This window comes from Antechinus flavipes, chromosome 3 (genome assembly GCF_016432865.1).
Source record: "Antechinus flavipes isolate AdamAnt ecotype Samford, QLD, Australia chromosome 3, AdamAnt_v2, whole genome shotgun sequence".
Lineage (NCBI taxonomy): Eukaryota > Metazoa > Chordata > Mammalia > Dasyuromorphia > Dasyuridae > Antechinus > Antechinus flavipes.
In genome coordinates, this window is record NC_067400.1 from 322,461,709 (window position 1) to 322,475,733 (window position 14,025).

Sequence of the window (14,025 nt, forward strand, 5' to 3'; positions counted from 1 at the left end):
TGACAACAGGAAGACTCCCTTACCAAGTGTGTTTTGATCACCCTCATCTCATGGAAGAAACTTGGTACTGGATTATTGAGGAAGAGTCTTTCATATATCTGCCTCCCATTTGGTTGGAAAGGGAGAGTTTTTGGGAGCCTCCCTATTTTCAGGATTGGGGGAGTTGTTTGCTTTAGAGCAGGTTGGCACAGAGGAGGCGCGTGTGAGCTGAGGCTCTGGGGCTGCCCTGCTGGGTTTGATGTGGAGGACTCCTCCGGAATCTTCTTCCTATTGTGTCTCCCCTCCATGTCCTCACAGCCTCCTGGATGCCTTTGACACGGTGCCAGGCCACTTGACAGAAGATCTGCACCTGTACTCCCTCAATGATTTGACTGCCACCAAGAAAGGGGAGCTGGCACCTCAGCTTGCGGAGCTCGCCAGAGCAGGCACCGCACATGTACAGCACTGCATGGTGGGAACTCCTTACTTTTTGATTCATGTAAATGCTTAGATTGATAGGAGTTCAGTTCTGAGTAAACAGTGGAGGAAATGGCATGGATTGCTTTGTGCTAGATTATTCTTGAATGGTTGGCAGAGAACAAGAAGGGAAGCTTTCTCTTAGATGGAGGAGCTAGCACTAGGAGATGTCAGTCCCTTGGGGTCACCTAGCATGAGTCCTAGTGTCCCTAGTGCCTGAAGTTCAGAGATCCTTTATTTCAGCACTCAGATAATTCCCATTTTGAGTTCTTAGGGAATCCCTTGTTGAGAAGTTTGGTGCAAAGGAAGGGCCAGAGTGAGGATGGCAAAAATTTCCACTTCTGAGGGGGAGAGATGTCCTTACCCTTTAGAGTTAATGTTATTGTGTACTTGGGACATCTAATTTTTAAATGATAACTCAAACTGGAGCTACATTTAAGATGCTCCAGATAGAGCGCATTTTGCTAAGTGGCCTGGAGGGCTCTCCCTTCTCTTTCCCCTCCCTGGGATTCAGCCCCATGGCCAAGGACATCGGTGATCCAGCCGCCATCTTGGCCTTTCCAGAGTTTCTGTCCAGCATCCTGGACTCTTCCTCTGCGTGGCTCTAGAGCTTGTAGTGTGTGGGAAGAAGTAACTCGGAGCCCACAGCCCCGGGAGGACAGACTTCCCAGCTGGACACTGTGTCCTGACTCTCCTGGCTGCTTCCTGCCCTCCCAGGTGATAGTCAGCCTCTCCGTGCTGGACCTGGGCTTCGGCCCTTCATCTCCCTCTTGCCTGTTTCCTTTCTCAGCTCTGCCAAGCCAAGGGCTTCATCTGTGAGTTTTGTCAGAATGAGGAGGACATCATTTTTCCATTTGAACTGCATAAGTGCCGGACCTGCGAAGGTGAGGTCACAGGGGAAGGGGAGAAAACAAAAGGCATGCGTCTCGCGCTGTCCTCTCCCTTGTCCAGAGCTCCCTCTTGGAAACCCAGAAGCAATAGTCATGAGGTTCAGGGGCTCTGGGTTCTAGTCCCCGCTGTGCCTCTGGCTACCTAAGGGACTTGTTCCCTCAGGCCTCCCTTTTCTTAATATAATGTGGAAGGTGTAAAACAAAGGAGTGAACGAGCGATCCCCGAGGTCTCTTCCAGCCCTGGGATGTTCAGTGTGTGTTTGCTTTGTTGTAATGAACACTTTCCCTCGGGGTGAGCAGCCACCAGTCCTCACCCAGGATAACCGCCTTGTCCTCTGTTTCTCTCCTCTCCTCCTGGATCCTGCCCAGAGTGTAAAGCGTGTTACCACAAGGCCTGCTTCAAGTCTGGGAGCTGCCCCAAGTGCATGAGGCTGCAAGCGCGGAGGGAAATGCTGGCCAAGCAGAGCCTCGAGTCCTGTGTGTCTGACTGTGAGGAGGAGCCGGCCGAGGCTGTGGCCCTGGAGGCCACCTGAAGGATGGCGGGGGTCACGTGACACCCCAAACTGAGCCAGCCGGTGCCCTTCCCCCTGCCCCAACCCACCTGCTCTCCTGGGGTTTTTTAACTTTATTTTTTATAACAATATGAACCCCTCCTCTAGGCACCTTTCCTGGTGTGGGCCAGGTTCCTAGGCTCCCTGCTTTCCAGTCTGCTAAGGAAGAGGATTTGTTGGGAACCAAAAATTTCTACCAGGACTGGAAGTGGTCAAGAACTGCTGGACCTGACTTTGTTTGCCACCTTCTGGTCCTTCAGGGCCAGCCTGCCCTTCCTGATTATTGCCTCGTATCCTCAGTACTCATACCACTCTTCTCTTGTTGGTACTAGCGCTTCTGAACCAAGGTTCCCCCAAGTCCCTCACAGAACCTGCTTGCTTCTCCTTTCCTGCTAAAACAGGAAATGTTTGTTTTGTTTTGTTTTCTGTCCGTCTCTCCAGCCATGGAACTGAGTTAGATTATAACCTCCCTGAGGAGGAGCCGCGTCCTGGGCCCACAGCACCTTCTGCAACTTCTCAGGCAAAGGAAACGTCCACAGGGCCTGGTGTGGTGGGGCTGGTGCGGGGGGAGGGACAGGGCAGCCCTCTGACAACAGCCCCTGTGGCTCCCCGGCCACAGCAGGTCTGACCCAGGCTGCAGCTCACGGCCTGCTGGAAGAGGGGAGTCTGTGAGGGGCGTTCGATGCGTGTGCGTCCTGGCCCTCGTTGCTGTTCAAGTTCTAACACGTAGCTGTTTGAGCTTCGTGGTACAGGGAGACTCTTTAGCAGGCAAGCAGCTTCCCAAATGTCACCATAAATTGAGGGCAGAAATCCTTCTGCCTCCTTTAAGGATTGTCCCACTGATAGGCCTCCGGTCATTGGTGGCTGGAGGTAAGCCAAGCCCAGAGCTCTCCTTCCTGTTTGCATCCAGCCCCTCCCCGTGCCCTGTCAGTCATTCCTTTGGTGGGGGTACTCTGCCCCAGCTGAGGCCGTGCCCAGCTGTGAGCTTCTCTGTGTACAAGTCAGCCATTGCCAGTTATGCACTTAGAAATCCTTTATCTAGCCTGGTGACGCTTAATTATCCAGTTGTCCTTTATGTTTTAAATTATTTTTTTTGTTTTAGTACTTTGGGGAAAAGTTCTCAGTTTGGAAATGTCTGCATTTGTGGAGGGTCTGGGGTTACTTTCCTGTTGATGTCTATGTCCCCACCATAAGTAAAAACAATAGCCGCAGACTTTGAGGATTGCTGCTTTATGGACTTCCGTTGGGCACTTTTGTCGGCACGTTCCCGTCCTCCTGCTGTGGCCTGTGTCTGACGTGGGCAATGTTGCCCGCTAGAAACTGAAAGTTGTGCGTTTTCAATGGAGGCTGATAGAATGAAGGAGGCTTGAGCAGAATAGAAGAGAGTCCTGGTGGAAGAAAAAGCCTGGGATGAGCATGACCACATGGAGTGAGGTAAGTACAAGGGCTAAAGAGCATCCTCCGCTTGGCTGGAAGACCCTAGTGCCGGCCTTTGGTTGTCCAGCCTTGGCCCTGCTCTTGCCACCCTGCCAACTCCCAGCAGCTGCGGGTGAGCCTGAAAAGCTGCAGGGATGGGACTACAGGCCTGCGGGTTTGGAACGGGCCCCCGGACCAGCCTTCCGTAGTCTCAGTCCCTGCGCCGAGGGAGAACGTCCTGTCTCGCTGCCCGGATTCCAGTGGGAAGTGTTACTCCAAAGCCTGACCAGGGGAGCTTGCTGTTTTCTCACTCTTTCATTCCCTTCACCTCATTCCAAATGGTTAATCTGGGTTAGTAGTTGTCCAATCCCTGTCCAAGCACTGTCTCAGGGCCCCTGGGTTTGAGTTTGTTTCTTCGGGAGTTAGGGATGAGGAGCAGAGAAGGCACAAAAGGGAGGAGAATGTTGTATGTATGTGGGGGGGGAATGGAATATGAGAATGTTTTGAAAGCACTTTTCCAACTTTTCAGTATCTGATAACCAGTGTTCTGGAGAGGGGGGATTTCTATGCACTGATTTAATTTGGGAGTAGAATAAAGGAGGCACTGAAGAAAGATTCTTCTTCTGTATGGAGTATGGAGTTGGAACTAAGTATATATTTTCTGTAAGTGAAGGAAAAGACTGCTTACAAAAGTGGGGACAAGATTCAAGACATGGCAGAGGGGTGGAAAATAAATATTCTACACCAATGAGGCTATTCTTGATTTTCTCCATCAAGCTATTAAGAGTCTGTTGTAATAAATAATGTTGTGATTAAACTGTTGAATGTAAATAAAGATGGTCCATCTGTATGTCATAAAGTACATTGTATTCTGAGCTGGATTTTTGCTTGCTGTTTTGTAACTTCTTACACAGCCTAACAATCCACTGTCACCTTTAATAAACTAAGGAAATGAAATTCTTCCTGTTCTGTCCTGTCCTTGTGATTAGGGGCCTACTAGGAGCACAACATGTTCTAGAATGGACAAATTTCTTGGTCTGGGCCATCATGTAGAAAAAAGAACAAAGTCATCCCATCTTTTAAATGTTATATTTGGCTAGAATGTAAGTGATTTAAACATACACCTCTTTTGGTTTAGCAACTTCATCTATCAACTCTTACGTTCGTCTATAATGCCGTTCTTGGCTTTTAAAGATGCTGCTTTGACATTTCCAGATGGATGTTCAAATCCATGTTGAAAACAAATTCATTGGGGCTAGTTGGGTAGCAGAGTAGATCGAGTACTGGCCTTGGAGTCAGGAGGATCCGAGTTCAAACCCAGTCTCAGACCCCTTGACACTTATTAGCTGTGTGACCTTGGGCAGGGCACTGAGAGCATTGCCAAAAACAAAAACAACAAAACACAGAACAAACAAATTCACCTGAAATTCATCTTCTAAAGTTCTTCTTTAGATGGATCTTTAGAAGATCCTTCTGATCCTATTGGGGTTCAAAGGAGACTCCATAAAGGTTGGCGTTTCTGGCCAGTGTCCAGATGTATCTCAAAATAATTTGCAGGTTTGGGCCCATCTCCAAGTCATGAGGCAAAGTTTATTACAATGTAACACTAATTGAAGCAGGCTAAGTTACAAGAGGATTTAGCAAAGAACTAGGAACAAGAAGATAAATTTATAGGGAAAAAAAGAGATCAGGTGCTTCTAGTAACTGATATGCTAATTTTATGACTTAGAATTGAGGAGTGGTCTTAGAGGTGAGTTGAGGCATATGGAATTCTAGGGCTTAGAGGTGCAGTTGCACCCCATCATTGAATTCTGTGAAACTTTGTTAGGACTGACCCACAGAATGTCATCTGAGAGCCAGCTCTCAGTGTTTGTGGCACTCCCAAGGGTAGGTAGGGTTATTGCTACATCCTCCCTAGAATCCTCCCGACTCATCCTCCCCCCAAGCAGTTGGGACCCAGATTCATTTGGGGTAAAGAGAGGAAGGTCTCATCTTCTGAAGCTGCTTGAGGCTGACAAGGGGCACAGAGCTGGCCCTGCCCCGTGGGGTCCAGACTGAGCAGGGGAGACGAGTGATTTGTAGGCAGCGGCAGCAGCATTGAGGGGGTCGGGAGGCTCAGAATCGGGTAGCAGGGGGTATTCAGGTTGGGAAGTTCCCAGCCTGGATCCTGGAAAATACAAAGATCCCAAGTTGTAGGGAGAAAACAATTAACTTGGCCAAGAAAGTGGGGATAACAAAAGGGGAGGAAGAGGAAAAGGAGAACAGACTAGTTCACCAGCACCGGCCAGTAGTTTAGTTTCAGGTCCTCCATGGGTTCACAGGAATAGCCAGGAGCTTCTGAGGGAGAAGAGGTAACAGGAGTAACACTTTTAATGCTAGTCCAGCTGGGAAGGCCTTCGAGTTTAACTGGAGGTGGAGTCGTCATTGACCCTATGTGGTCCTTAACATTTTATACTGGGGGGGGGGGGGTCAGTACCTTGCACCTTCCAAGATTTTAATGATGCCATTCCCCAGGATTTACTGGGGCTTGAACTGCCCCTTCAGGATTCACTAGGCCACAAACTGGGCAGAACTGGCAGACCTAATTGTTTCTCCCAGATCGTGACCAGTGAAAATAGGTTTCCCAAGAGATTTGAGGGCATTCTTTTCCATGCGAGTAGCTTGGTGTAAGCCAAAGAGAAGTTTCCACTGGCTCGTCTCTGCAATTAGAAGCTGGTCTGAGGATATTTGAAACTGCCCAAAAGGAGAAAGGGTGTATCCCCTTTTTTTAGCAAGCACCTGTTCCTGGGAGCTATATGAAGGAGTGTAGGAGTTGGGGTGCCATGGGCAGGAGCAGCTCAATCTGCAAGCCTGTTTCCTTTGGCCTGAAGTGAATCCCCACTCTAAGTCTGGGGAAAGCTTGCGATACTTGTAGAATTTCCTCTGTATACTTCATGGGGGAATGTTTGGCTGTCAAAAATCCCCTTTGGCTTCCAAAATGCTCTGAGCCCAGCGGGGGCTTATAACCTTGTCCTAGGGCGAGCTTGGAGTCCAGAAACCTCAATTAGAAGGGCTGGGCAGCCGCTGTTCTAAGGCAGGAGGGCCACCCCGGGACATGTGTCCAGACCCTTAGGGCCTGGCCCTGCTGTGCATCCACATAGGAGTAAAAGGCTTTCCTAAATTAGTCAGGGCTAACACTGGCGCAGAGGTCAGTTTAGCTTTCAGGGTCTTTAAAGCTTTGGTCTGATCCAGGGTCTCTTTTGAGGGGAAGGGTCAGGGCCTTGAACAGAGTCAGAGGGGCTTGGCAATAATCCCAAAGCTAAGTATCCAGATTCTACGAAATGCAGCCATGCCCAGGAAAGTGGGCAGCCCTGTTTGTAGTGGCCAGGAAATGAGTGGATGCCCATTAGTTGGAGAATGGCTGAATAAGCTAGTGTATATGAATGTGATAGAATATTATTGTTCTATAAGAAATGATCAGAAGGATGATTTCGGAGAGACCTGGAGAGACTTGCATGAACTGATGCTGAGTGAAATGAGCAGGACCAGGAATACATTACACAACATACATGTACATAACAGTAAAAATATGCAATAATCAACTATGAGAGATTTGGTTCTTCTCAGCGGCTCAGTGAGCCAAAGCAATCCCAAGTCGATTGACTTTGGACAGAAAATGCCAGCTGCATACAGAAAAAGAACTAAGGAGACAATGTTTTTTTTTTTTTAATATTTTATTTTATTTTATAATGACTTTATACTGACAGAATTCATGCCAGGGTAATTTTTTTTTACACATTATCCTTTGCACTTGTTTCTGTTGCGATTTTTCCCCTCCCTCCCTCCACCCCCTCCCCTAGATGGCAAGCAGTCCTTTATATGTTAGATATGTTTCAGTATATCCTAGATACAATATATGTTTGCAGAACCGAACAGTTCTCTTGTTGCACAGGGAGAATTGGATTCAGAAGGTAAAAATAACCCGGGAAGAAAAACAAAAATGCAAATAGTTCACATTCCTTTCTCAGTGTTCTTTCTTTGGGTGTAGCTGCTTCTGTCCATCATTGTTCAATTGAAACTGAGTTAGGTCTCTTTGTCAAAGAAATCTACTTCCATCAGAATACATCCTCATACAATATCGTTGTTGAAGTATATAATGATCTCCTGGTTCTGCTCATTTCACTTAGCATCAGTTCATGTAAGTCTCTCCAGTCCTCTCTGTATTCATCCTGCTGGTCATTCCTTACAGAGCAATAATATTCCATAACATTCATATACCACAATTTACCCACCCATTCTCCAATTGATGGACATCCATTCATTTTCCAGTTTCTGGCCACTACCAACAGGGCTGCTACAAACATTTTGGCACATACAGGTCCTTTTCCCTTCTTTAGTATCTCTTTGGGATATAAGCCCAGTAGAAACACTGCTGGATCAAAGGGTATGCACAGTTTGATAACTTTTTGGGCATAATTCTAAGGAGACAATGTTAAATAACACATGCTATGGTCACTTTTTTTCTGTTGGTTTTTTTTTTTTTTAAATCTCTCATGGTTTTTCCCTTTTGCTCTTGATTTTTCTCTGCCAACATGATTCAAAAAACAATGTGTATTAAAAAATTTAAAAAGAAATAATCAAGTAGAGAGTCAATAAGAATAGCAAAAAGAAAAAAAAAATCTAAAGTAAATAATCATTGTGTGTTCCCTGGGATCTGAGTCAGCATAATATAGGGATTAGGCACAGCGGGGTGAATGGGAATAACTGCCTCTTTAATAGCTCTGAGGTCCTGTACCATACAGAATGGCAGGATAGGAATACTAGAGGGAGGATGGCAAGGAACCAAAAACCTATGCTTAAGACATTTTTCAATCAGGGGTTGCAATCCTTGGGTACTGTCACCCATGAGGGAAGGCGCTTGGAACCCAGAGGTGCACTAAAGCTGGGGTGTCTTTTGGGTTCTGTGGTCCCACACAGAGGAATCTCCTTCCTCTCAGACGTCAGATGGAATATAAGAGAAGCACAAAAAGGGCACCTGGAGATCTGAGAAGGGGAAATCGCATCCCCAACGGCACCATTAAGTCACGCCTCAACAAGGGGGCAGGATGGGAGGAGATTATATGAAAAATGTTTGAATAACATCACCAAACTGACGGAGCAGAAGGAAGGTCTCAGAAGGTTCCTAACTTTTTCTTCATTTCTCATCATCCTATGGTGGGGGGGCAGGGAGAGCCAAAGTATACAGCAGGACAGAATATGAGACCCCTGTGTCAGAGAAATTCAATGGACTTACCTGCCACATCCAAAGTTACCCTAGGTTCAGCCAAGGTGATGGAACAGAGGGAGCCTCTTCCAATGCCCCCTGCTTGCATTTAGAGCACAGGCCTGGGGTTTCCTGGGGACAGTTGTGAAACCAATGGCCCTGGCTGTGACACCTGAGGCACAAACCCCCATGGTCCCCAGCCGCTAAAAGTTGAGCCTGTTCTCTGCTCCTTGCCATGGCCCTCTGGAGAAGTGGGTCCAGGCCAGTATATTTCTAGAGTCTCTTCAAGATTTCCGTGAGAGAAGGCAGGTAAGTTCCTTAAGTTTTTCATAATTAACCTGCTTCTTAATTCCTTTCTTCATTCCTTCAGTGAGGCAAATTTAAAAATGATGTATTCTCTCAATTCCTTCCTGACAATCTCCCCCCAGGGTCCCCGATTGGGTAGGCAATAGCCCTGGGGGGTGTCTACCAGAGGAGGACTCAGCCATATCATCCCCAAACTTCTGCACTAGTTCCCAGATTCTCATTTTCTCCTCTGTGATACAGCAAGAGCAGATGTTAACATCAATAATCAATTGATCAAATTGAAAGGAGATAGCTTTAAAGCCCTCAGAATATCTAGTGGGGTCCTCAGAGTAATGGCCAAGTTTTTCCTTAATCTGGGAAAGGTCTGGCATTGAAAAAGGCACCTGCACCCTGAGTATTCCACTCTGATAGTCTGCTACTTCTCCCAATGGGCAGAGTTTAGGAGGGGTGGCTGAATCAGGATCCTGAGGGAGAGAAGAAGGGGTCCCATTCTTTGTATGGGGGGGCTGGCAGATTTCAGAATCTGGCTCCAAAGGTGAGGGTCCAGGGGATCTGAGTTGAAATATTGCTGGACATAAGGTCAGGATTTATTTTAATAAAGGATTCTTGAGCTTCCTGATAAGGACTGTATGAGGGGACAGTCAGAGGATCCCATTCCCTGAAGGAATGAAAAGGAGAGAACTATGCTGAAAATTGCAAAAATTTCCAAGTCAGGTGTCCCCAGTCTTGCAAGGCAAGTTCGTTGAGTGTGGAAGTGCTTGGGGTGTTCCACTATAGAATAGGGGTAAAAAGGGGCTTACCTTAAGGAGGATGTAAAATTCAGGGGTCCCTCGTTCCAGACTGGTATAGCAAGATGTCTGAAAAGAATTTGCTGGTTTGGACCTATTTCCAAGTCAGGGGCCAAAGTTTATTAATAATTGTAATGCCAGCTGAAGCAGGCTAAATTCCAAAAGGATTTAGCAAAAAAACCAAGAGCAAGAAAAATTTATAGGAAAAAGAAATACCAGGTGCTTCAAGTCACTGATATACCAATTTTATGGCTTAGAGTAGACCTGAGGAGTGGTCTTAGAGGTGGAGTTGAGGAGCATTGAATTCTAGGACTTAGAGGTGGAGTTGCATCCCACTATTGAATTTTGTGGCTTAGATTGTCTGAGAAATTTTGTTATCATTGATCATCAGACAGCCAGCATTGTTTATGGCACTCCCAAGGCCGGGTAGCCTTAGGATTACTGCTACATCCTCACCTAGGAGCTACAATAGTCAATCCTATCTAACTTATTTTTGTTAAAGAGACTGAAAAAAAAAATATATATATATATAGTATACTAATATAGTATACTAAGCTATAGGTACAAGTCTGCCAGAAACAATTTTTATTGACTTAGGAGGAAGAAATGGCTAAACTAGCAGTCTCCTCTTGCCCTTGTACATGTCTCCCCCATGACTTATCCCAAATTTTGAAGTGACAGTTATAGATTCTTGAATAAGGGAAATTCTACACATTGATAAAACATAGTTATACAACTCGGGATAAGGTAAAAGTTAGCATTTTGATTCATCAATCTAGAACTGTAATTAATCTTAGAGAATAATTTCAGTAAAACTATTAGTCAATCTCTCTTTATTCTTACCTTCTTATCTCCCTAGTTGGTTACTGGGGACTTGGTATAACCTAAAACAATGGTATTAAATAGAACTGGGATCCCTGCAGGCTGAATATTGACTTAGAAAACCACAAATTAACATCTGTGTTGATTTGGTTTTTTATTTATTTTGCTAAACATTTCCCAGTTAACATTTTAATCTCTTTGGGGTGGGACACAGTTACATCTCTAGGCTAAGAGATCTCTGCCTTTCAGGGCTTTTGTAAGAAGCTACTGCTTTTTGATGGATCTGTCAAAAGCCTCTTTGCTCCTATCCTTTCTTGTTGGTCATTACTTCAGCTACTTCAAGAGAAATTACTTGGGCTAGCCAGGGAGAGGGGAGCAGGACATGTCTTTTAGGATTGACGTTTAGGGAAAGATTGATGAGAATGTTAAGATATGTGGGCTGTCCAAATATGTAGGTATTAGTTACATGGGTAGATTTGTCTTGAGGTTTAGCCTGCCTTTCTTGAAAGTAGAGAAAAGGGCTTGCTTTAAATCCCAGCTTGTTACACTGTGATTCCTGATCCTGATGAGGTTTGTATCCCCTCAATTCCTGATGGTGATGAGGTTAGTGGCAATGAGAGAATTGTTAAAATCTCCTTTTAATCGACCACAGGTGTAAAGTGAAAGTATTCACAAATTCCCAAATTAATTGCAAAATGAAAGTTTATTGATGCATAGAAACCAGTTTGCTAAGAGACTGACTTCTATAATGGCAGAGTCCTATTGGGGAAATGGAATTTGGCACTGAGAATGTTCAGTGGTCCTAGCAAATTGCTTGGCCCTCTGCAAGGAATTGAGCTGAAGGAAGCTTGCTATTTGGGCATCCTGATCAGATCAGGATTTCTCAATTGAATGAGAATTTAGAATTTCAAAAAGATTTTTGGGAATTGATTTGCCCTTGAATAATGTTGTCTCTCTCATCTTGGGAAGATGGGCCTTCTCCAGACTCCTTGGAGCCTGGGAGATCCTGATCTCTGAGATCAGAAAGGGGACACAATAAAAGGAATCTTAAAGGAACACAGCTTCAGTAAAGGGAACAGTTTCCCTTCCTCTTCAATCCCATATGGGTCTCAGAATGTGGGGGTTGTGAAATTATGACTTTAGTATTGATGAGGGATGAAGAGATTGGGCAGGAATGGGTGGGGTTTGTTCTCTCCAAGGCACCATTTTGGAGTGAAGGAAATTGCTAAACCTGAGGCTATGGTTTAAAAAAAAAAAAGCTTTATTAAAGAAAGGGAATATCATTCTCAAGAAAGTGATCTGCAAAGAACCATTTTCTGAAGACCCATTTTATGTATGAGTCTAAGGGAAGTCTCAGGTAAATGTGAAATCTTGCCTGGAGTTGTGACTTCCCTCAAGAAAGCTTTTCTTGCTTTGAGAGGATGCAATACCATTTGGATTTGTAGATCAAAGGAGACTTTTTTGGGGGATTTTACATAATTTACAGGGCTCACTCAGGCCATTCAGAGTTTACTCTCATTAGTATCAGTAAATATTTAATTTGTATATCTACATACTTAGGATGGTGTAAAAATTTCTCCTGGTGAGAAGTGGTCACAAGTAGAAAAAGTTGAAGAAGTTCTGCTTTATACTCTATGTTCTTCCCTACCAGATGTTACACAAGAGACCATTACAGAGAGAATAAATTCATTTTTTCCAATAAGGAAGCAGAAATTGGAGAAGTTCTATGGCTTATAATATATCAGGAAGTATACAAGAATAAATGAGCTTGTCAACATAGGAGCAAGATAATATCTCAGCTCAGACCTGGAAGGAGAGAATGATTTCAACCCAAAAGGAGCTCCTTGACAACCTCCAGAATTCCTTTACTTTTCACAGTTTATAGTTAGCTATTAAAACTCCTCATTGCTCCCCAGAAGGTCATTCTCCAATCAATAAACATTTGTCAAATGTCTACATTTGTTATGGGCCAGAATTCTGAAACAAGGTCCTAACTCAGTGGAATTGATGAGACAATGGTTATCTAGTTTAGCATGGTGATTAATAGTACTCTAAATTCAGTATGATTGATTTAATCCTACAACAAATAATGGTTTCCTAGAGATATAATGATTAGTTTATACTCAGTGTAGAGCATATAAGCTGGGGCTCAGACTCAGAGCCAGATTCATTCAGAGCCAGAGAAGACGAGCGGACTGGAAGCAGGAGCTCAAGCTCTAGGAGCCAAGGAGAGAGAGAGAGATTCATTTCCATCTTCATTAGCCTTGTGGTGGCTGGCCTGGCCTCCAGCATTTTCTCCACAGAAACCAAGTCCCCTCTGAAGGCCATGAGAAAGCTAGCAGAGCATGAAGGAGACAATAAAGACTTTTGAACTTTAACATCTGGCTATTCTTGTGGTGAAGGATAAAATCAGGGAAAAGTTGGGAAGAAATGCTTGAAGAATAAGATCAGGGAGGAATGGGGGAGATGTTTGAAGAAAATCAGGAGTTGGGGAGAAACATGAAAGATAAAATTGGGGAGATGCTTTGAGGATAAAGTCAGGGAGGAGTGGGGAAGAAATGCTTGAAGAATAAAATCAGGAGTTGGGGAGGTGCTTGAAGGATAAAATTGGGGAGATGCTTGGAGGATAAAGTCAGGGAGGAGTGAGGGAGATGCTTGAAGGATAAGGACAAAGTCAGAAGAGAGTTGAAAGCGCTTGAAGAACAAAGTCAGTGGAAAATTGGGGAGATGATCTTAGAGTGGATTTAAGAAATTTCACTCTTAGGGGAAGAACAGGCTGGCTTGAGTTCTCATGATGAGATCAGAAGCCAGTTGCAGGAACTTAAGAATGAAAGGAGAGAAAATGAAGGCACTCATTGGAGACCCCCTTCATGCTGTAGAACAAATGGAAGGATCAAGGGAAGTTTTTCAAATGGTGGGGAGACAAAAGACTGACAGTCCTTCCCCACTGTTTCCCTAGAGGTTTTCTCCACATATGGGAAAGATTAAAAACTCCCAAGGACTTCTAGAATTGATGGGTTGCAGCTTCTAGGGCAAATGTAGCAATAACCCTAAGACCACCTGGCCTTGGGAATGCTGTAGTTCCACAGACATTGCTGACTGTCTGTTAGTCAGAGATAATAATGAGGTGCAAGAGGTGCACTCCAGACCACTCTTCAACTCCACCTCTAAGCCATAAAATTAGCATATCATGCAGGAAGCACCAGGTCTCTAATTTTTTTTTTTCTATAAAATTATCTTCTTGCCTTGGCTCTTTGCTAAATTCTTTTGGAACTTAACCCACTGTAATTGGCGTTACAATTACAAAAAACATTCCCCCTGGACTTGGGAGATTTCTTTTGAGACATCTCACACCACCAGCCTGGGACTCCTTTGAAATCCAACAAACCCATCTGAAATCATTTACAGTTGGCACACAACATTCCCTTGGCCAATCAGAAATTTTCCTAGGTGTTGTTTTGTCCTTTGTTCTTGAAGAGGACCCTGACATCAGAAAGGTGCTATCATGACCTGCAAGTGGATTTAAGGGAGGGCTGGGCAAGGTCCTTTTCCCT

General features: G+C 44.8%; 1 protein-coding gene across 6 annotated transcripts in view; it reads left to right on the forward strand.

Moving 5' to 3' along the window:
* RUBCN (rubicon autophagy regulator) overlaps positions 1-4,270 on the forward strand; it is a 71,506-nt gene extending 67,236 nt beyond the window's left edge. For all 6 annotated transcript variants that reach the window (XM_051985502.1, XM_051985503.1, XM_051985504.1 and 3 more), the window contains 3 exons: positions 298-451; positions 1,247-1,340; positions 1,716-4,270. In XM_051985502.1, the coding sequence (XP_051841462.1) occupies positions 298-451; positions 1,247-1,340; positions 1,716-1,879 (412 nt within the window). In that variant the 3' untranslated portion in view covers positions 1,880-4,270. The remainder of the gene's footprint in view (positions 1-297; positions 452-1,246; positions 1,341-1,715) is intronic.
* Positions 4,271-14,025: the final 9,755 nt, after the last annotated feature.